The following is a 20,275-nucleotide window of genomic DNA, read 5'->3' as shown; positions in this document are numbered from 1 at the left end:
AAACATTCTCCCCAACACCCTGCTGAGCTCCACACTGATGTGGTTCAAACACACTACAAAGGAGCAGCAAGCACTGCCTTGAGGAACTAGCACATACTTTTATTTCCACTGAACTCACTCCATGCTCTGTTCCTCTCTCCAGGCCTCCCCAGTGGAAGTGGATGGAGCTGACAGCCTGCAAGCCGAGCCCAGCCCCAGCAGTGTGACACCTGCCTCCCCGGAGTGCCCATCCCCAGGTGGGTGTGCTGCTGCCCTCACCCTGCCCTGCCTGTCCCCAGCTGGGTGTGCTGCTGCCTTCACCCCTGCCCTTGCCCTTCCTCACTTATGGGCCCGTGTTGAAGCCCACCCTGTGGCAGGAATCTGCAAGGAGCATCACCAGCAGCACCAACAGGGCTCATTAGAAAATGCTGCAAAATGTCAGTAGTCTTGACACAAAAAGAAATTGTATGCTGTCAGAACAGTCATTCACTGTAGCAGCCTCCCAAGGGATGTGTTAGAGCCCCTGTGGCAGGAGGTTTTTTTCAGGTGCAGCTGGACAGAGTGCTAAAGAATCTCCTCTAGGCTCCCTTTCCCACAAGAGCTGGGACTAGATGGTCTATTGAGGTCCTTTCCAGCCCGGGCTGTTCTGTCATTCTGTGGTTGAAATGACACACCTGAGTTGTCCACTTGGGTATGTGTGCACCTGAAAAGCCAGTGCCACAGCGTGCTGTAACCAGAAAGCAACAAGGGCAGAAGCTGCCAGTCAATAATAGTTTCTGTTTGACACATTTTTGTTCCACCATGACATTAAGGAATGGGGAGAAGGAGTAAGAAGGGGCACTTCAGTCCCCATAGGGGCCTTAAATGGACAGTATTGTGCAGACTTCTAATTTTCTGCCTTAAAGCCTTTATGCATGATTCCTAATCTGAGGAAAGGAATTTGCTGGTAGAATTTTAAGCTGTTTTCCTCAAAAGTGTGTTTCTGAAACATTGAGTAGGCATTTTATTTGCTGTATACTATTATACTAAGTTCACAGTATTTTTTGGTTGGTCATTTTTTAAAATGTGTCTACTAAAGTGTAGCTTGGTATGGGTAAGTAAAAAGTACTATGTCAAGTAGATGTTTAAATGAGATCTCTGGCTGTACTTGGTATGTAAAAATAATGCTCCTATTTGTTGGGGATAAATGTGACTTAAACAATTGAGCTTTGCCCTCAAACATCAGTGAGGTACCATTCCCCAAAGATTAGAAGCACATGGGCTGTTAGCAAGGGCTCATTAGCTGCCTTAATTACTTTGGCTCCTAGATGCCCAAGTACATAGTTTAACAATTTTGAAGTGCATCTGGCAGGTAATGTAGAAGGTGCAATCTTGTAATGAAATGACCAAATTCTCCTCTCAAAAGTCAACAGTGATGAGCTGGTGCTATCTACAAATCACAAAGCCATCTTGGCTTCAGCTCCCCAGCTGTCAGAAATGCTAAACCTTAAGTACTGCAAATTTTAATATTGTCTGGCGAAGAAAACTGACATAGCATTGCAAAAATCGAAATGATAAAGTAACATGGAGTTTTCATTATGTCTGCTTTGGAGGGATGGATGGGGTCCAAACCTCCTCTGCTGCTCAGTACCAGCCAAACACTTCCATGCTGTGGCCCCTATGCCTCTAATGGTGGGGGAATGGCTCCAGAGGAGGGTGCATCTTCCTTGCCAACAGCAGCTTTTGTCTCTGCTTGTGTCCACATTCCTAGTGGAGTTGTGAGCTGCATCTCTTTCTTAGCTTACTCTCCCTGCCTCTCATAGAGGGATATTCAGAAGCTGCCAATGCTGCTGTGGCTGGAAAGGGGACAGGATCTGAAGTTTCTCCTTGAGGAGGTTGGAGAGATGTCTGGGTGCTTATTCAGTGCCTGAGATGCTGGTGACTGCTCTGCTTCCAGTGGTGGTATCAGCTATCAGCAGTTCACCTGTCACAGCTGTAGACCTGTGTGCTTCTAGGCTCTTCTCCCAGAAACCAGCATCAGCTTGCTGGGTTTCTTTAAGAATTAGATGACAACTAGGTTATTTCAGTCCAAGGCTGCCTGTTAGCAGTTTGTTTGTTGTCTGATGCTTAACTAATTGCCAGTGGAAGTGGTAGGTTTAGTGAAAATAAGCAAGCTGAAATATCCTCCAGTGCTGATAGTGACACCATGTCACATAGCTACTTATCTCTGTAGCATCTTAGGGTAGGATTCATCACATAACTTCAGTAAAGATATCTTACCTCAGTAGGCCCATGATAGGTTACAGCTCATCTCAGCCAGAGTACCTGAAATAAAAGTTGGTGTGACTGTTTCCCAAGGACTCCTTTCTGTTTTTGTTGACCACGAAGGGTGTCCCATGATGCCCAAGTCAAGTGTAAGGGCATAAATTTTGATAGGTGAATTTCATTCTTTCAGTCTTGTCTTCTCTGAGAGATTAAGTTTTCTTATGTTGAAGAAAAAAGTTTATTTTTTCAAAACATCCAGTAAATGGGCTCACAGTACATCAGTAAGAAAGGGGTTTGTAAGAAATAGGCATGTTTTATTTGAAAAAGTATCTTAACCTTGCAACATTATCTCTTATATGTGTGGATTGCATTTAGATCAAAAGCAATTCAAGTCAACTGCAGCTTGCTCCAGCCCTGTTGTGAAGAGATTAGAATTTCTTCCCAGTCCTGTCCCTTCAGAGGAAACTGCTTCAAGCAAGAAAGATGTGAAGAAAGCTGAAACAGAGCAGCAGAAGGAAGCAGATCTGCCTCCGACACAGGAGGTATGTACAGGCAAGAAAAAGAGGGAGTGGGAAAAAAAAAAAAAAAAAAGAAAGAGAAATATCTTACACAGAAATGCTTCTTGTGCAAATTGATATTTTTCTCCATAAAATGTCACTTCAGGAGATCATTCAAAACATGACCCTGAAGGATGGTTTCAGCTGCCAAATCATGTGGTCATCAGAGAGTTCCCCCTCAAAAGGAACTCTACAGTGCATGCTTGTAGTGTTTGAACCTGTTAACTGATGAGACTAGAATTGAGAACTTAACCTACAAACCCCAGTCCCACCACCTGTTGGGAGGGCAGAGTATCCAGGTGCTGCAGACAGTGGAACTTATCCTCTTAGTCCTCCTGAAGTGCTGAACAGGTGCCAGTGGTGGCCGAGGTAACAAACAGCTGTGACCATGCTGCTCTTTCAGGTAAGTGACATGTTGGTTAGTAGGTGGTGTTAGACTTTGCTGTGCAGGGCAGTGGGAATGTCAACAGGAAACAGCTACCATTACTCACAGGACTTCAATACTGCAACTCCCTGTTGTCATTCTGGAGATAGAGGCTTCATCTTTGATAATGTTGTTTCAGAGAATAAGAAAGTGTTTAAGCTGACCTTTGATTGGACCTGTTGCTTTTTTAATGCTGTTTTCTGCTCCCAAATGTCTGAACAGGGGATTAAAGCAAAAGCCCTGGAAGAAAAGGGGAGTGTGGTGCTGCCATTTTTAAAGAAACTACCTGAAACCAGCCAAGTTACTCTGCATAACTCTGGTTTACAAGGTGAGCAAAAAGCACTTGGAAAACTCAGCCAGACAGCAGCTGCATATGGGCATGTGGTGTTCAGGGAGAGGTGCCTAATCCAGGACTTGAAGGATTTTGGGGCTAAACCAGTAATTTTCTAGTTTCATTGACTTATATTGGTAGTGTGGCTTCTGTGATGAAAAGGATTCCTCTAGATATTCCTCTTAAACACAACACCAGAAACTTGACAGCAGAGGGAGCTCTCTATCTTGCATTTACCTGACCTAGCAGTAAAGGCTGTATTATGCCAGTGAGTATTACATACTGCAGCTCGCAGAATAACATGACTTAGCAATTGGCTTTATCTCACAATAAAATTTTCTGGAGATAAATTCTGCACTGAGCTGCTCTTGTGGAGCTCCTCTTCATAGATGAACAATACACATATCTGACCACATCCTTGAATTTGACCACTGCCCAACACAAGTTCTTGCAATGCAGAACCTTTTTTCCTTGCCTTCATGACAAAGTTTTGCTTAAGACTGATAATGTCTAGTAGTTTGATGTTATATTTATTTTAAATATGCATATATGTAGGTATTGTGGAAGAAAAAGAGAAAAATCAGCTGAGCTTTTTTTCCCCATAAGAACTTCTTAGGTTGTTAATCTATAGGTAATATACTGATTAGCTCAATGTTCTCAAGGTTAAAACTACTGAAGGTGATCCACTTTGAAAAAACTGAAGAGGGACTTATTGCAAAGCCAGGTAGTGATATTCACAAGGAATAAAAACTTTAAACTGAAAGAGGTTAGATTTACATTAGATGTTAGGAAGAAATTCTTTACGAGGAGTTGCACAGAGAAGTTGTAGATGCCCCATCCCTGGAAGCCTTCAAAGCTAGTCTGGATGAAGCTTTGAGCAATCTGATCCTGTGGAAACTGTCCCAGCCCATGGCAGGGGGAATTGAAACTAGATGACCTTTAAGGTTCATTCCAACCCAAACCACTCTACGATTGTCTGAAAAGGAATGGAATTCTCACGTTTTTAGTGGGTAGGTGCTACCCAAGCAGACTTTGAGAGCAATATCATTTTGTGTTAAGCAAATCAAACCAAATAGCAAGGAAAAGGTTGTAGGTCTCTTGCCTTGTCAGTTTTCTGACTGGTGCTGAAACACTTGGCTGCACTCTAGCGTTCACAGCTTATAGAGCACTGAAAGGCTCACGAAATGCATAAAAACCTGTATCTGAAATAGGAATGAATGCGAGCTCCATGCAAAGGCTCAAAAGAGTGGCTGCCCTTGCATCAGCGTGCTGGAGCTCTCACGTCAGTTCAGGTGCCACGTTGCAGAGTAGTATTTAAATACACACAGTCTGTGTGATCTTCAGGTCCATAGTAAATTAGCTGCCGTGCGCCGAAGCGGCGGTAGACAAAGCCCTCTCGTGGCCAAGGTGGCTCAGGTCTGAGGGTGTGCCATCACTTTTCACCACGCTGTTTCTGTTTTCTCCGTGCCCTGCCTGCAGAGCCGCCCCGCGGGGCCCTGGTTCCGCTTAGGGTCCGCAACCACTGGCGGCGCTCGCAGTTTTTCTCGCAGTCAGGTAAATGCGGCGCTGGGAACAGCTCCAGCCCTTCTGCTCTCCAGCCACAGCTGTCTTCAGACACGGGGCTGGGCTGAAAGCTGATCGTCACTTGTTCCACCTCTTGCTTTTGTAGAAAATATCTATCCCTGCTGCACAGTTGACAGAGAGCTGTTGGGTTGCCCATTGTTGAGATGCTCTGGTTTCAGGCACCCAAAAGAAATCCCTTGCCTATAAACACCTTTGTCTTAATTTCTTTTAATCACTCTAATTTTCAAAGGCATTTGGATAGAAAATGGCAATGGTTCTCTTCGTAACTGTGGCTCTTGAGTAGTGTAGTCCCATCCTTTTAGCATTGCTGTACTTTTTCCTTCCTTGCACTGAATCACGAAGGGAAAAGTAGATCAAGGTAGGTAAGACTCAGTGTCTGAACACTGCTAACATCTGTGGCCAGAAGTAGATGGCATTAGCTAGTGGTAGAGTAGAACCCGATATTAGTTTTTATCCTGCTCCTTTAAACCCAGATAAAAAGTAGTTTTGTTGGTGATGGGTATAATCTGGTTTTCTGATTTATTTGCTTGCAATTAGTCCTTGCATTTGGTTGTGGGAGCAAATAGGAAACTAACATACAGATATAATGTAGATCTATTTACAGGCTGAGGAAATTTTGCTATGTTAAATTTAATCTTTCCTTGTTCTGTTTGTTTTTAATAGCTGATTCTGATACTGGTGATAAATCAAATGTGAGTACCTTTTTTGCATTACATTTAAATTAGTGATTTGTGTTCAGCAGAAATTACGTTTTTATGCAAACTCTCTTGTAACATCCCTAAATCAGAATGAGAACTTTTTCTCATGGCCGTGTAAGAAGAAAAGTACAACCCAGATCAAGGCATTGTCTGAATCTGGAATTCATGCATTCTCCTCTTATCTGGAGCTAGCTATACAGTATTTGGTTGCTGGAGCCACTAAAGCTTCACAATCTCTAAATAATATGTAATTCTAAATTATCCATTGTATTTTAAATGCATAGAAATGAAAGGACTTCACAATTCTACTGTTTCCTCAATGAAATAAAAAAAAAAACAACACACCAAAAATGCTACTCTGAAGTACACAGTATTTCACATTCTGTTTGTCATATAGAAATAGACATAATCTCTTCCTATGACATTCAAATACTACTTGTAGTGGAAAGGGATATGACAGGAAGTATCTAAAGTTGCCCTTGATTATAAAGATTTTAAGCATATTCTGTGATAGGATCATTAGTGAAGCCTGAGGATTTATTTAATTATGAATAAAAATTCAAAGCAAGGCTATAGGCTGTTGTGCTGGCAGACATAAAATGAGAGAATATTTTTTGCAACCTAAAATTGCTTTTCATGTTGTAAAGAAGATTATAGAGAAGCAAAATATATATGTTCTTTAAATTTGAGTCCCTGGAGGTGACTCTGTTCAGTGATGCTTAGAGCTTTCTTTAGGACCTTCCCCCCCCGCCTTCAGATGAAGTTTCCCAAGACTTTCTTTGCAAACCAAATAATTCTTTTATCATGTGGCTATAAATGGGCAATCCAAGTGTCAGTGAAGCTAAGAATATTGTCTGCTACCTGAGAGAACCCTTATCTAGTTCCCAGTTTCCCATTGTCACAGCATTGGCAGGGTTTAATCAGGCCCAGTGCAGTTTTCTCTGGTAGCCATGTGAAGTGTAGTGTCACAGTCTAATAGCTTGGTTTTCCTTCACGTAAGCGTTTCAATTTTTGGTCCTGGGATCCAGAAGAAGAGCGCAAGCGCCAGGAAAGGTGGCAGCATGAGCAAGAACGCTTGCTTCAGGTAGGGAAGAAACTGTGTGCCTTCCACTGTGTGGTTCCACCTTTGGACAAAAGCTGAGTATTTTGTGTCATGTTTTCCACATCTTCTGTGGATGCTTGAGCAAATTCTGTGGCAGTTGAGTGATAAATGAGCACACACACCCACAAACACACACACACAGACACACAGACACACAGACACACACACATATTCTGTGTGGTTTAGGCACTCTCATATCTCCCTTACCCACTTCATGGAAAGACCAAAAGGACTTGGTCCTGCAATCCAGTGCACAGTTAAACTGAATGTCTTGGTCCTCAATTATATTTAAGTTATGCTGAACATAGACTGCAAAACTCTTAATTACTTGGAGCCTCTTTGTCAAGACTGACAATTTGCTAACCCTGATGCTTTTTCTTTAACTCTTCTTTAAAATTATGGTCTTAATAACTTTTCATAGGATTCTGCTTTGTTCACAGGTTCTTCTTGGAAAATACCAAGCTAAATTTGGACATGAAAGGACTTGGGTTTAAGGGGGGTCTGTAAGAGAGGGAAATATCTTCAAGACAACCCGTAGTTTTGCCTAGTGGTACAGTAAACTCTAAAAGTTCTAGGTGTGTATTCTAGTGGGAAGAGATGCAGCGGGCATGAGAACCTGAATCTCCCAGTCAGTCAGGAGTGTCTTTTGAAATTGTGACTAGCTTTGATCCCAAAGAAATCACATCTTTGTTCCATGTAACAGAAGAGCAAACAACTGTCGAAGGAGGGAGAATAATAAAATAGGGTATTTTAATCCTTTAAGAAGGACTTGTGTATCTCTATGCTTTCTTGAGATCATCCAATTTTGCACCTCTTAAAATGGTGTAAAATTCTCATAATATTTTTTCTGGCACATGAGGGTATTCTCTCGATAGTAAATGTTTATTTTCTGGAATAGGCAGATGTGGTTACCAATCTGAACAGATATTGGAACTGGTGTAAGAGGGAAGTGGCATTCCTCTCCATATTCAAACCAGCTCTGGCAAACAATTTTAAACACCTCTTTGAGATCATTTTTTGTGCAAAACTCTGTGAAAGCAATTCTTAAGAAATCATCCCTTCAAGGAAGAAAATAAGCTATTTAGCTAATTATAATCTTACTCTCTTCAAAGCTTTGCACACTATTTATCTCTTAAACTTGCATAGTTATTCATCATTCATTAAATTCTATTGTCATAACTCTTAAATTAGAGTTAATGGCATACCTCTTAAATTAGTCCTGGTATCTGCAAAACCTACTTATTAATTTGCTACTTTGCTGAAGTTCTTAATGTGCAACCATTGTCTCAGTGTTTCGGGGTCTGTGAAACATTTTTGACACTTAATACAGTAAGATAAACAAGAAATTATTAATATTTTTAAGGATAAACCTAATTTCCAGCCCAAGATTTTTAGAATTCTAAGAAATTAAGCTACTTCTAATGTGTCAAAAGTTCCTTGAAGTTTGAAGGTGTTAAATGTAAGTCCTAGAAAAAAATGGGCAAAGTGAAAAAGAAGTTTGGTTTTTTTTGACATCCATGGATGTTTCCAATTTTTATCCATTTATTTAATCCTATTTTGATTAAATCGCTCTTCGCAAATTCATTTTTGCTGTGGAGATCCTACATAATTTGCTCTTAATCCTGAGTGCTCTGAATTTACCTGTGTTTGTATCCATGAACAGGAGAAGTATCAGAAGGAGCAGTACAAGCTGAAAGAGGAATGGGAAAAGGCCCAGAGAGAAGTTGAAGAGGAGGAGCGTAGATACTATGAGGAGGTATAAAGCTCAAAGGAGGAGGTTGTTTTTTAGGGGTTTTTTTGTATTTAAATGCACCCACTTATTGGTGCAAAAACAACAAAAAAAATCATCCCATACCTAGATTAATTGATGAAAATCCTCTTCAAGGCTGAATTTTGAGGAGGATTGTTTCTCTTAAACACTGCCATAGATGTTGAGGAAAAATATTTAAATATTTGGACAGGTATCCTCAGCACCTCCTCATAGGTGGAGGTGTCTAATTGCTGTGCAAGTCTGGGTGAGTCAGCACAGCTGTGTCTGGGCACGCTCAGACTCCCCTGCAGGGCCAGAGCCCTGTGCATTTTGGCATATACTTGGTGCCTAGACTTGGTGGAACTCCAGGTGAAATTGTTGTCTGCCTTGGGTTTGATCATGGAGGAATTTTGTAACTGTCCTTACAAAAAAAAAAAAAAAAATCCACAGGAGATATTCAAAGCTTGCAGTTGTGGAATATTAACAATCTAGAAGATAGTAATTTTCTTCTGTTCTATGTAGATCATTATTGAAGGAAACTGGGAAAGGTTTATACGTTTGTCTATGCATTATGTAAATGGATGGTTTCTCATCTGTGATTGAGGGACATACTTGTGGTCTAAACAATAATTTTTTTTCAACTTTCAGAATAAGTTTCTCATGTACCAAGGGTAATTTCATACTTTAATATTAAACTTAATATACTTGTGCTCTGAGAAACAGTAGTTCCATGCAAGTGAATTTTTTTTCCTGTTTTGGAAATTCCATCTCAGTGGTAAAAGGAATGGAAGTGCAAAACCTCCAAGCAAATTAAAAATTGAGGTGTTACTGTTATTCTTGGAACCACAAGTCCTTATCTAGCCATCTAAATTTGGCACATAGCCAAATCTTATTTTTCTTATGTTTCATAAGCTTACAGTTTACATTCTGTATGTTTGACCCCCACTCTCTGCTGATCCTCTTTCTTCAGGAGCGCAAGATAATTGAGGATACTGTAGTTCCATTCATTGTGTCTTCAAACTCTGCTGAGCTCCTCTCCTCTTCTTCCTCTACCACTGAAGGAAACAAGACAGTGGTGAGTTTCTCATGGAGTAGTAAGGCACTGAAGAGTAAGCCATCTTTAGTGGAAAGTTTAATCCTTTGCTAAAGGCTGTCAAAGTCTGGGAGCAGTAAGAGTAAGAGTATTCCCTAGGTCCCATCTCCAACTGGTGATGCCTCAGAGTGCTGTAAGTTACAGATTTTCACTGAATAGCTGTATTCCCAAGCAAACTGCTGCCATCCCATTTTTAACTAGAGCAGAGAATGATACTTTCTGTCTGCAGCAGCTCTGTCCCTTAACCAGTGCTGTGGAATTTTAATTATCTTCCAAAGACAACAAAATCTTAAGTTGGTTTCCCTGAATACAAAACCTTGAGTGTAAAATAGTGCTTTATATATATCTCAGATGAGACTGAATCCTACCTCCCCAGTTTTCCTCCTTTTCTCTCCCATCATCTCTCCCATCATCCCTCCTAGAAAGCAGCAAAACAAACAGAGGAGTGTTTACTGTCTATATTTGTTTGGTTTTTTTTCATTCATGCAGCGAAAAAATGTTTAATTTAATGCATCTAGCATCTGATGAAGTTAGTGTTTGCAGAGATCAGGGAATGACACCCCAGGTGAAATCACAGTTGAGTAAATGTGGGATTCACAGATGTAATTTTCTATCGCCTGAGGCACCAGCACCCAGTCATCTGCCTTTTTCCACTGAACTTCGGGATTAGGAGTACTGTATCAATTGATTCTCCTCTCACTCTTCCTGCCCCCTGTTCTCACTCATCCCTGTGCAAAGGCATCAGCCATGGCAGATTTTCCACATGGCTGTGTAGCAGTAACTGCCTTGGTGGAGCTGCTTATGCCACAGTCAGGACACTGCCTGCACCCAGAAGCAAAGGATCTCATGCCATTGCTTCTTCAAACTGCACAAGTCAGGTATGAGCCACTCCTGTTCCACTTTGGAAGTAGTACTGGTGTTGCCTTTGAGGATGCCCAGTGCACGTGAGTAATGCTTTGCTCCTAGGCAGTGACAGCAAGCTGAGGTCATTCACAGTGTCCTCACAAGTCCAATGGGAGACTGTCTAGACTCTCAAAATAATTCAAGGATTTCTGCCAAAGATTATGTAATGGGAAGCTTGAATTAGCCATTCTTAGCACCATAATTGGTACCTAACTTATTTCATGCTCAGTCCAACTAGTTGTTGTTTCAGCTAAAGTCTTAATTAAATCCAAAGTTAGCCTTACCAGGGTCAAATGGCTCTACTACACAAATGTGAGATGTTATTTTTGATAATAAGGTGTGTCAACACAATGTATCTAGGGGCAGCCTGTGCTTTTCCCATGTGTGCACCCATGCCAAAGGGAGCACTTGGTTCCCTCTTCGTCTGTCTTCTAGAACTCAACTGATTCAAACAGCTGTCCAGGGGAGGGCAAGCAAAAAGAAGTTACAAAGCAGAAAAAGCTGCTCTGGGAGCAGGACAGTATGTCATCTCTGAAAAGCAAGGAAAGTGAGCTCTGGCAAGAAAAGAGGAGGTATGTATTAACCCTAAGCATTTCTAACCCTGTGGAGCTTTGTGTTCTGCTGGCTTCTGGGATATCACTTGTGCCCACAATTGATGCTGGAGCATCAGCACCTGGTGGCCTCGATACAATAAATCCTGATCAGCATTCACTGGCCCCACAGACCAATGCACGTGTGGCAGTGCACAGTGCTAGTTGTGCATATCAGAAGGCTTGTCTTTTCCTTGTGTGGCTTTGCCTAGTGCCTGTCACAGCAACCAGATCAGACCTTAGACAGCTCAGACATCTGCGTACATCACTGCACTGTGTCTTGTGCACATTTCACAAGCCACCTGAAAGACTAAAGGAGCAGTAGCTGTTCTCACTCAGAACCTGTGTGAAATTGCCTGGCTATCTCAGAAATGCCATACCCAATCTTGCCAGGTGGTGTTTGAAGTCCTGGACTTTGCTCAACTGCTAATTAACAGGTTTCACAAAAGAGAAGAGGCATCTGATGATGCTGAGCAGTGTATAGAGAACATGGATTAAAGCTTTTTTTCTGTCAAAGAAGCCCTTTTCTACAAATGCAAAATGATCTTCAGCACATCTAAGTGGCAGTTTGAGGTAAGGAGGAAGACTTGGACTATTTGAAGACAAACTTGTTAATTCATCTAAGTTTTTTTGTTGCTTTGTCATGGCAAAATTGACACAGTAGCAAAAAACATTTTTTTAGAAAACAGATTGATATTCAAAAGTCTGATTTAGCCATTATGGTCTAGGTGGCATTTCTCCTCGCTTTGTTTATACAATGTGACTTATTTTTATTCCAGTGGAAATAAGGTGCTCTCAGGATACCCAGGGACTGGAATCCTGAAAGGAGGAAGTGAGCAGGAGCACCACATGCCGGGGATGGAGCGCAGCTCACCTGCCAGACTGAACCTGCCTCTGACTCAGGATGAGAGTAAGACTCTTCCTATGCATATGTTCTTCTCCAGATAGAAATCAGGCAGGAACCTAACCCAAAGAATTTTGGAAATTGACAGTACACATATATCTTCAAAACTGGAACGTCTCGGACTAAAAATTTATTTTATGTTAGCAAAGATAAATATGTTAAGGTGAAATTTAATCTCCTCTTGTTTTCATCAGAGACGACAGTTTCTGCAGCAGGTATCTCATTTATAGGCCGGCATGTTCACAGTAGCAGTTAAAAGGGTTATCTTCCTTTTTTTACATAATCTTACATACATGTAGGATTTATCTTGATACAGAGAGCATATTTTCAACACTTATTTTGTGGTTTTGTAGCTAATTCAATTATGGATGTCCATTTCAGTCCAGTCAAAATCACTACATGTGATATGTAACGTTTCAAGCCAAGCCTAAAGCAACGCCTGCCTCAATTTTGTCATTAGCAACGTCTAATGACATTTAAAGTTAATTTATTTTTTTAGCTCCCACAAGTATTGATGTTTTTGAAGGAAAGAATTTCCCCCAAGCATTGCTGTCATGAGGGTCACCCTAAAAAAAAGGCAAATTCATGAACTTAGCATCATTATCTATCTAATACAAGTGAACAGTGGAAAGTAAATAAGTAGGACTAAAGACAGAAAGTGAATCCAAATTCTGAAATCAAGTTTTAGATTTTTGTTTTCAGTTCACCATAAAAATTCATTATTCTAAAAAAAATTAAGTGTCTATGGATGGAAAAGTTTTCAGTATTATTACTTTATCCAAATGCAAATTCAGTTTATTAGACTCAGTAGGTTTCCCTGTCTCAGTTTTATTGTATTCTCAGTGCTTTGATAAAAGCTGCACAAAGAAGGAAAGCAAGCAGAATATACATTACCCAGCAGTACAGCCTTGGGGATTTGTGGTAGTGATTGAGCAAACTTAACGGGTTTGACAATTTTAAACAACGTCTGCTAATAACCCTGCTTCAGGGTTTTCCTAGGTTTTTTTCAACAGTTTGGTCCTCTGCAAGTATTCTGACAGCTCCTTTCTTGCCTCTTAAAGCATCCCTTCCTTGCTCCCTCCTTAAACCCTTAAACAATCAGGTGTGTGGGTTTATTGTCTTGATATCAAAATAGGTAACAGGCCTTTCATAGGCCCCAGCAAAGTTTTCATTCTCTAAACCAGATGGTTGGCACACAGCAGGGTAAGGCTTCTCTCCAGCTGTGAGCCACAAAATTCATCTTGCAGGGTCCAGGTAATGCACTGTTTCTCAAAGACAGGATGGCTGGCTGCCTGGGCATCTCACAGGTCATTGCTTTTTGCTGTGAGGCTGTTACTGTCACCAAGCCATGTGAAGCACAGAAGAAGATTACAAAGGAATTGCCATTCATCAGTAGGTTTTGTGGAGAGCAGTGACTATACCACCATCCCCTTAACTCTTGCTGTTGAGAAGTTTGGATCCTCCAGTGCCATAGAAGTTTCAGTGTCTCTTGTGCTTCCTTCATTACAACAATTCCTTATTTTCCCAAGTGTTGTTTGTGGATTGCTGTTTGACCTTGCCCTTTCCCCTTCAGACATCCATTCAGCAGCAGGGTAGATCATGTGTATGTGAGGGTAATGCTAAGGAATGAAGTTCCATAGAGGTCTTCTAATGTAGCAAAACCTGTCTCTGACTTTGTGGGGGTTTCTGAGAAGTTTGTTTTAAGGAGCTGTACATCTCTCTCCTTTGTTGTGTGCCCACAATCCATGATGGTTTATAAATACTGACAAGAGCATTTTGCCCCAAGTGCTGAGTTTCCCCACCTCTCGCTGTAGATGTCTCCTGGAATCAGCAGTTGCTGACGAAGCGATCTCCACAGTGCGCGGAGGACGTTCGGCAGAGACCGGTCCTGGCCCAGACTGTGGGACAGCAACCAAGCTCTGCAGGGGAAGCAAGGAGGTGAGAACATAAAGGTTATTGAAGAGATTGAGAAGCCCTACTTGCTCTGTTCTCCCTTATGCTCCTGCTCAGCATCCTTTATTGGTTGGGTTTGATGAGTCCTGCAGTGCGAAGACGCCCTTCATGTCTGGCTTTCCCACAGAGACTGCTAACACTTATCTACTTGATTTCTCATTACAGGCACCACAGTCACTAATTTCAGAAGGGAGCACACCCCCTCCATGCCTCCCTCTTCTTTCTCTATAGCTCTTTCAGCGCATATCTGCGTAACTTTTCATGTGCTTAATTTGTTTTAATTGCCTGAGACAAACCTTTATAGCTAGTAAGTAGCTAAGTATGAGGGTGGGAATGTCAGGTTATATCTGCCTCTTTGAAGCTGGTATCCAGGAGCTTCATTCCCCATCTTCCAAACACATATTGATTGCTGCTTTCTACTCCTTTAAAAATTATGCCTTTTAAAAGAAGATACATACAGAGTAGTATTTGCCTTCTGCTGTGAATTTTGGTGAGGTCTTTTTTCTTTGCTGCTTTGCCTGTGCTTTTTGAGTAAGCGTTAGTGAATGGCAACACCAGTTCTTTTGGTAAATAAGGAATCTGCCTGCCTAGCATTTACAAAAAGAAGTTATGCAACGAGAAAGGAACATCTGTTTTCATTAGCATATATGTGAGCACAGTCTTCTGCAGAACCTGTTACCTCTATTAAGGTTGTATCCTGTCAAAACTAATGTAGATTGAGGTTTGATTACCTGTTCCTCATTATAAACTGCTTGTGTGTATGTTTGAGAAAATTGTTATTTAATCTGTAAACCATTTTAAGCAGTTACAGTTTGGATCAGTCCTATGATTTCTGATAACAAAACCCATGGTTTTGATCACCAAGCTCTTTCAGAGTAGCATAGATACAAAATAAGCATTAACTAAATAAACTGCCTTTCCGTGTTGGTAGCTTCCTTTTTACTCAGTACAGGGCCAACAGAGGGTGTGGTGTGGTGTGACTTGGCTTAACCCTCCTTCATCATGGTGGGAGCTATGATGGATTGGTGGGGTGGGCAGGAGTCTCCACGTGGCTGATTACTGTGTGAGTTACCTGATTGCCCAGCAGAGAGCAGAGTAAGAACCAAAAATCCTGAAAGTCACTAACTGGAATTTCTCCATACAAAGCCTGGTTTTATTTGTTGTTCAGCTGTAGTAATGCATCTTCTCTGCTGTATTTTAGGGCAGGCTATCTTGAGAACTTCCGATCTGGGCCGTCATCTCCCTGCTCTCCTGCTGCTCTCAGTCAGTCACCCAACAGGTACTAAAGGTCAATAAGGAATTTTGCAGACCAAACACATCTTGTAGCTGCTGGTGAACTGCCAGAGTGAAAATCACATTAGTATTATGTGGATGCACTATTAAGTCTGCTAAATGTTGCAATTCATAGCTGTCCATGGGATAAACATGTAGCTCCCTCTCCCACATCTTTTGCCAGCTTCAGTGGTACTGTTACATTTTCAAATAACACAGTTCAGCAAACAGCTCTAGAACTCTGCTTGATCACTGAAGTTTCAATAAAATTGAAATGGGACAGTATAAACCTCAGTCAGAGTGTGAGCTCAGAGGACTTAAGCCAAAGAATGTCTTCATTGTGAATAGTCACATGCTCAGGAGTAAGATCTGTTCTAGACATTGGCACTTGCTGATTTAAAAACAATTTTTTCCTTTCATTTCCAAACTAGAAATACATTTTGCTTTTTTGCTGATTTTTAGTTTGCCCACAATCATGTTAATCTCCTAGAGATTTGATTCTCTCAAGCAATCTGTACATTTTTCAGTGAGTTATGTATACCAGCTCTAAATAAATGTTAACTGTGGCCTGATTAAACCACTGATAATTTGGGATATATTAAAATGAGTTTGCTTATTATGTAGGGTAAATTAATACAGCACAGAACACAGCAAGTTTCCTTCTTTTTAAATTGCATTATTCTTCACTTTTCAGAGCAAAGCCCCTTTCTGATGTCACTTGCATTGATGTGAAACTATTGGGAATTTTTTACATAAACAATTTATTATGTTTTTCTAACCATAGCTGCAGTTTTGGTGGGATTGCAGATCATTTCCTTGCTACAGGTCACTAGTTGTGATAGCTACTTCATATTATTAAGTAGCTATATTCTGATCTGAGAAACTTTTGCACTATCTTTTCCTGAAATAAATCTTAGTTTTGTAAACAATAGATGTGATTTAATTCATTTTTCCACTAAGACATTAGAAAACTCTTAAAAATTTCCCAAGATCCAAGACTTTAATTTGCTCTTGTAGTAACTCTAATAGTGGAGAAGAAGTAAAAACAAAGGTGAACTCAGAAATAACATAGAAGCAGAAGAGTTAAGGTTGTAGGAGGGTAGGGAAAAAAAGAAACAGCAAAGTTATTCTAAAAGGAATAATGATAATGAACCAACAAGAGGGTCATATGCCTGTGCTGCCTGTGTACATGGCGGGCTCAATAGCTGGAAAGAGGGACAATTTTCTAATTGTGATGAGTTTTTCTGATGTTTCTGTCTCTCTTTCTCTGTGTCTCTTTTTCTTTTTTCCCTAAACGGCTCTTTTGTCACTCTGCAGTCCAGATCTGTCTCTGTTGGTGGCTTATTGTGTAGCTGCATCAAAACCTTACAGCAAGAGATTGTAAACTCGCTGATCTGAGTAGGATTTTATCAAACTGTCTTTTCAAGCTCATTAAGTATCACAAAGTTTCTCTCCTGGTTTTCAGCCCTGGCTGAAAAAAGCATTGATGACGCAGAATGACAGGGGATCCCTTTTGGTCTCAGCTTCATGTCACTAGGCCAAGCATCAGTTCTGGCAGGCTGACAGGCAGGAGAGAAGTGAAGAGTATGAGACCCATAAAGTGGGCACCTACACTGTCATTAAAACCATTATGGAAAGGGACACCAGTTATTCCTGGGGCTCTGAACCTTCACCCACCTGTCATCCAACAGCAGATTTAGGAGAGAGATCTAGACAGTCCTTCAGGACTGCTGAAGGTGCAAGTTGAAGTATTTTCTGCATTGCAGGTGGAGATCCACTTTCAGGTTTTCTCTGACTACTCAGAGTGTTAAGTGGCTGCAGCAGCCCAGTCTGAAATGAGTCAGCCAGTGCCTGGTCTGTGCTACTGTAGTTATGCTGTCACTATTGGCTTCACCAGCTTAATTTGGTGCAAGAATAGCATCCCTGTTTTCTGACTTGCAGTGAGCAAGTCCATTTGTAAACAAATTGGAAAATGTCCGGGCTGAGAGTCTGACTCAGGTAATTTGTGTGACTTGCTGTGACTTTGACTAGTTCTAAGTAACCTTTACAATAAAGGTGGTGAGGCACTGAGGCAGATTGCCCAGACAGACTGTGGACTCCCCTTCCCTAAAGGTGCTACAGGCCAGGTTGGATAGGGCTCTAAATAACCTGGTCTAGTGGAAGGTTCTCTGCCTTTGGCTGGGGGTTGGAACTACATAATCTTTAAGGTCCCTAACATTGTGTGATTCTGTGAATCCACAGGCATGGCTCTCTGTCACCCAGGCCTCTCCCTTGATCTAGCCCAGCAGACTGGCAGGGAAATGTGTCTGAGTTGCATTGAGGCATTTTAAGCCTTTTGCTTGCTTCTCTGGAAGGCAGACCTGCAGGTGGATTCAGTAACATGGCTGAAGGGTCAATCTATATTTATGTAAACTCCTCCAGTGCTCTTTCCTCCCATTCTGTCCCTCTTGATAAACCTATCTAAATATTTGGCTTCATTTTAGCATCAGCTGCAGTGTTTTTAAAGCTACATTTGTATCTCAGTTGCAGTGTTCTCACAGCCATGTTTGCCTCCTAGGTCTGTCAGTGGGAAGAAGCTTTGTTCTACCTGTGGTCTCCCTCTTGGAAAAGGAGCTGCCATGATTATTGAAACACTCGGTCTTTATTTCCATATTCAGTGCTTCAGGGTATGGTTCTTGCTTTATTAAGAAAAACCTCAAGTCGTGCCAGTAGAGAGTAGATGTGAAACTGAGAGGACCAGGGATTTACATGGTTGTTATGTCTGAGCATGTTTGTAAAGAAGTAGAAATAACACAACTAATGTGTTATTTTGCAGTCAGACACATTAATTGGACTAAAATCTGTGATCAAGCAAGAAAATTTAGCTTCTGTACTTACAAGGGGGAAGCACCATATAATTTCTCTATTGTGCTCATTGTTTTTTAAATATAACATTATTTACCTTGTGAGTTTTTTAGGTGGGTTTTTTTTTTTCCTTCCAAAAGCATGATCAGTCCCAAAGCCATCTTTGATCAGCCCCATGGTTGGAAAGTTTTGCTATGGAATGAATGGTGTATTCTGGCTTTTACCAGAAATATTTATTGACTGTTCTTGAGTGCTTCAGTTTGGAAATAACCTGAAGTGTTTTCTAGCGAAATCAGAAAGTATCCATTTCCATTATCTCTGACTCAATGGATATTAGACATTTGTGAAGACTTTTTTAATTTTAGACATTTACCCAGACTAAATCTCTGGCCTCTTTAAACTTTATCCATCTCAACTTACCTGCCTTCAGAATGCAGCTTCAAAGTCAGATGTCCCATATAAGAATTAGGCTTCACTTCTGTGTAAGCAGAGGCTGCTGAAATCCAGTCCTAAACACTTCTGACTCTACAAAAACCCTCTTACTGGTTTGCAGTGTTCCCCAGGAGTAGGGGCTGGGTTCTAGGGGGGTATTTTTCTCACCGTTCCAAGAACTACTTGAACAAAAGTAAAAATTTGGGAAGAGTTGTGACAAATAGCAGGGCATGGTCTCACTTTCTCTGTTCTTCACCTGACAGTGTGGGGTTTGCAAGGGCCAGCTGGGAGATGCAGCGAGTGGCACGGATGTCAGGATTAGAAATGGTCTTCTGAACTGCAACGATTGCTACATCCGATCCAGAAGTAAGTGCTGAGTGCTGGCAGCTCTGACAAGAGATGCTGGGGCCATGATCTTAACTGGAGGCTTTGTCCAGCCCTGACACTCAGGTGTAGCTTCACCATGGGAAGAGGAGTCTCCCCACATCATTTTAATGATTGTCTCATATCAGAAAAGATTTCCAAGCCCATTAAATATTCCCAGAGGATCTCTGCTGAGCGCTATTAGACTTAAAGGTTGTTTCTGTGCATAACATAACACAGATTTTGCATGACCCAGAGGCTTGGATCTCTCACCTCACACGAGACAATGTAGATAATTCCACCCGACATAGGACTCTGGGCTGTATTTGGAGAAGTTCCCATTTTTTAAATCTCTAGGTCTCCCTTTTGTAGACAAAATGGTAATGTAAAATATTAAGAACATTCTGTAACTTGTACTGAATCCTTGTGGTGGTGTCCCCAGATATTTGCTAAATAGTGTTTCTTGCCATAAATTTTGAAGAATGAGCCCAACAATTGCAAGTCAGAAAGAAAACTTTGTGATTTTGCTGCCTTAGAGCAGGTCACCTAAATGTCTTTCTAAGTCCTGGATTTCTGTGACTGATACCAAATTACTAGAACATTTCAGCTTTGCCCCAATGTCACCAGTGATGTTCAGCGCTCATGCTGGTTTCCATCTTGTGGAAACAGTAAGATGCAAAACAATAGGATTAATTGTTGTCTTCCTGTTAAATATTATTTGGGATTTTCACTGCCTACAGTTCCAACTGATAAGTGGACTTTTTCCCCTCTCTAATTCCCTTGCCCTCTCTCAAAAGCACTGGCTGTAGAAATTCAGGAGTAGGAAAGGTACCTCCCTAACTTTGCTAAAAGAAAGATGGGTACTTCTGCTCTGATGCTTCAGGAGCGAGATACTTCTCCATCAGCAGAGCTAGAGGGTGCTATTGTATAACTGGTTTTTTGGCGATTTTTTTTCTTAAATTCTGCTAAGAAATGTTATCCACTTTTTATTATTTATTAAACCTGAAATATTTAGAAATATCTTTTTCCCTTTGTGCTTGATGCTGTAAACCTTCCTCATGTGGATGAGGTCCTGATTCTTAAAATGCAGATTTGCACATCCAGCTTTACACAAAAAATAGAGGAAGGTATAAAAGTTATAATTTCTTTTTCTTCTTAGTCCTTTTTGCTTAAATAAAAATCTGTGTCCCTTGAGGATAGATAAAGGCTCAACAATTTTCAGTTTATATGCTGTAGGAATCACTCTCTCCAT

At 41.1% G+C, this 20,275-nt stretch overlaps 1 protein-coding gene across 6 annotated transcripts in view; it reads left to right on the top strand.

Annotated features, from left to right (window-relative positions):
• The window catches only part of LIMCH1 (LIM and calponin homology domains 1), a 174,412-nt gene that overhangs the window by 149,957 nt on the left and 4,180 nt on the right, over window positions 1-20,275 (top strand). For all 6 annotated transcript variants that reach the window (XM_059844922.1, XM_059844923.1, XM_059844927.1 and 3 more), the window contains 13 exons: window positions 143-236; window positions 2,599-2,765; window positions 3,427-3,532; window positions 5,783-5,811; window positions 6,818-6,901; window positions 8,583-8,675; window positions 9,640-9,744; window positions 11,101-11,237; window positions 12,035-12,165; window positions 13,974-14,097; window positions 15,314-15,391; window positions 17,942-18,050; window positions 18,924-19,026. In XM_059844922.1, coding sequence (XP_059700905.1) covers window positions 143-236; window positions 2,599-2,765; window positions 3,427-3,532; window positions 5,783-5,811; window positions 6,818-6,901; window positions 8,583-8,675; window positions 9,640-9,744; window positions 11,101-11,237; window positions 12,035-12,165; window positions 13,974-14,097; window positions 15,314-15,391; window positions 17,942-18,050; window positions 18,924-19,026 — 1,360 coding nt within the window. The remainder of the gene's footprint in view (window positions 1-142; window positions 237-2,598; window positions 2,766-3,426; window positions 3,533-5,782; window positions 5,812-6,817; window positions 6,902-8,582; window positions 8,676-9,639; window positions 9,745-11,100; window positions 11,238-12,034; window positions 12,166-13,973; window positions 14,098-15,313; window positions 15,392-17,941; window positions 18,051-18,923; window positions 19,027-20,275) is intronic.

This window comes from Haemorhous mexicanus, chromosome 4, assembly GCF_027477595.1.
Source record: "Haemorhous mexicanus isolate bHaeMex1 chromosome 4, bHaeMex1.pri, whole genome shotgun sequence".
Classification (NCBI taxonomy): domain Eukaryota; kingdom Metazoa; phylum Chordata; class Aves; order Passeriformes; family Fringillidae; genus Haemorhous; species Haemorhous mexicanus.
This window is presented reverse-complemented; position numbering and strand designations above follow the sequence as displayed.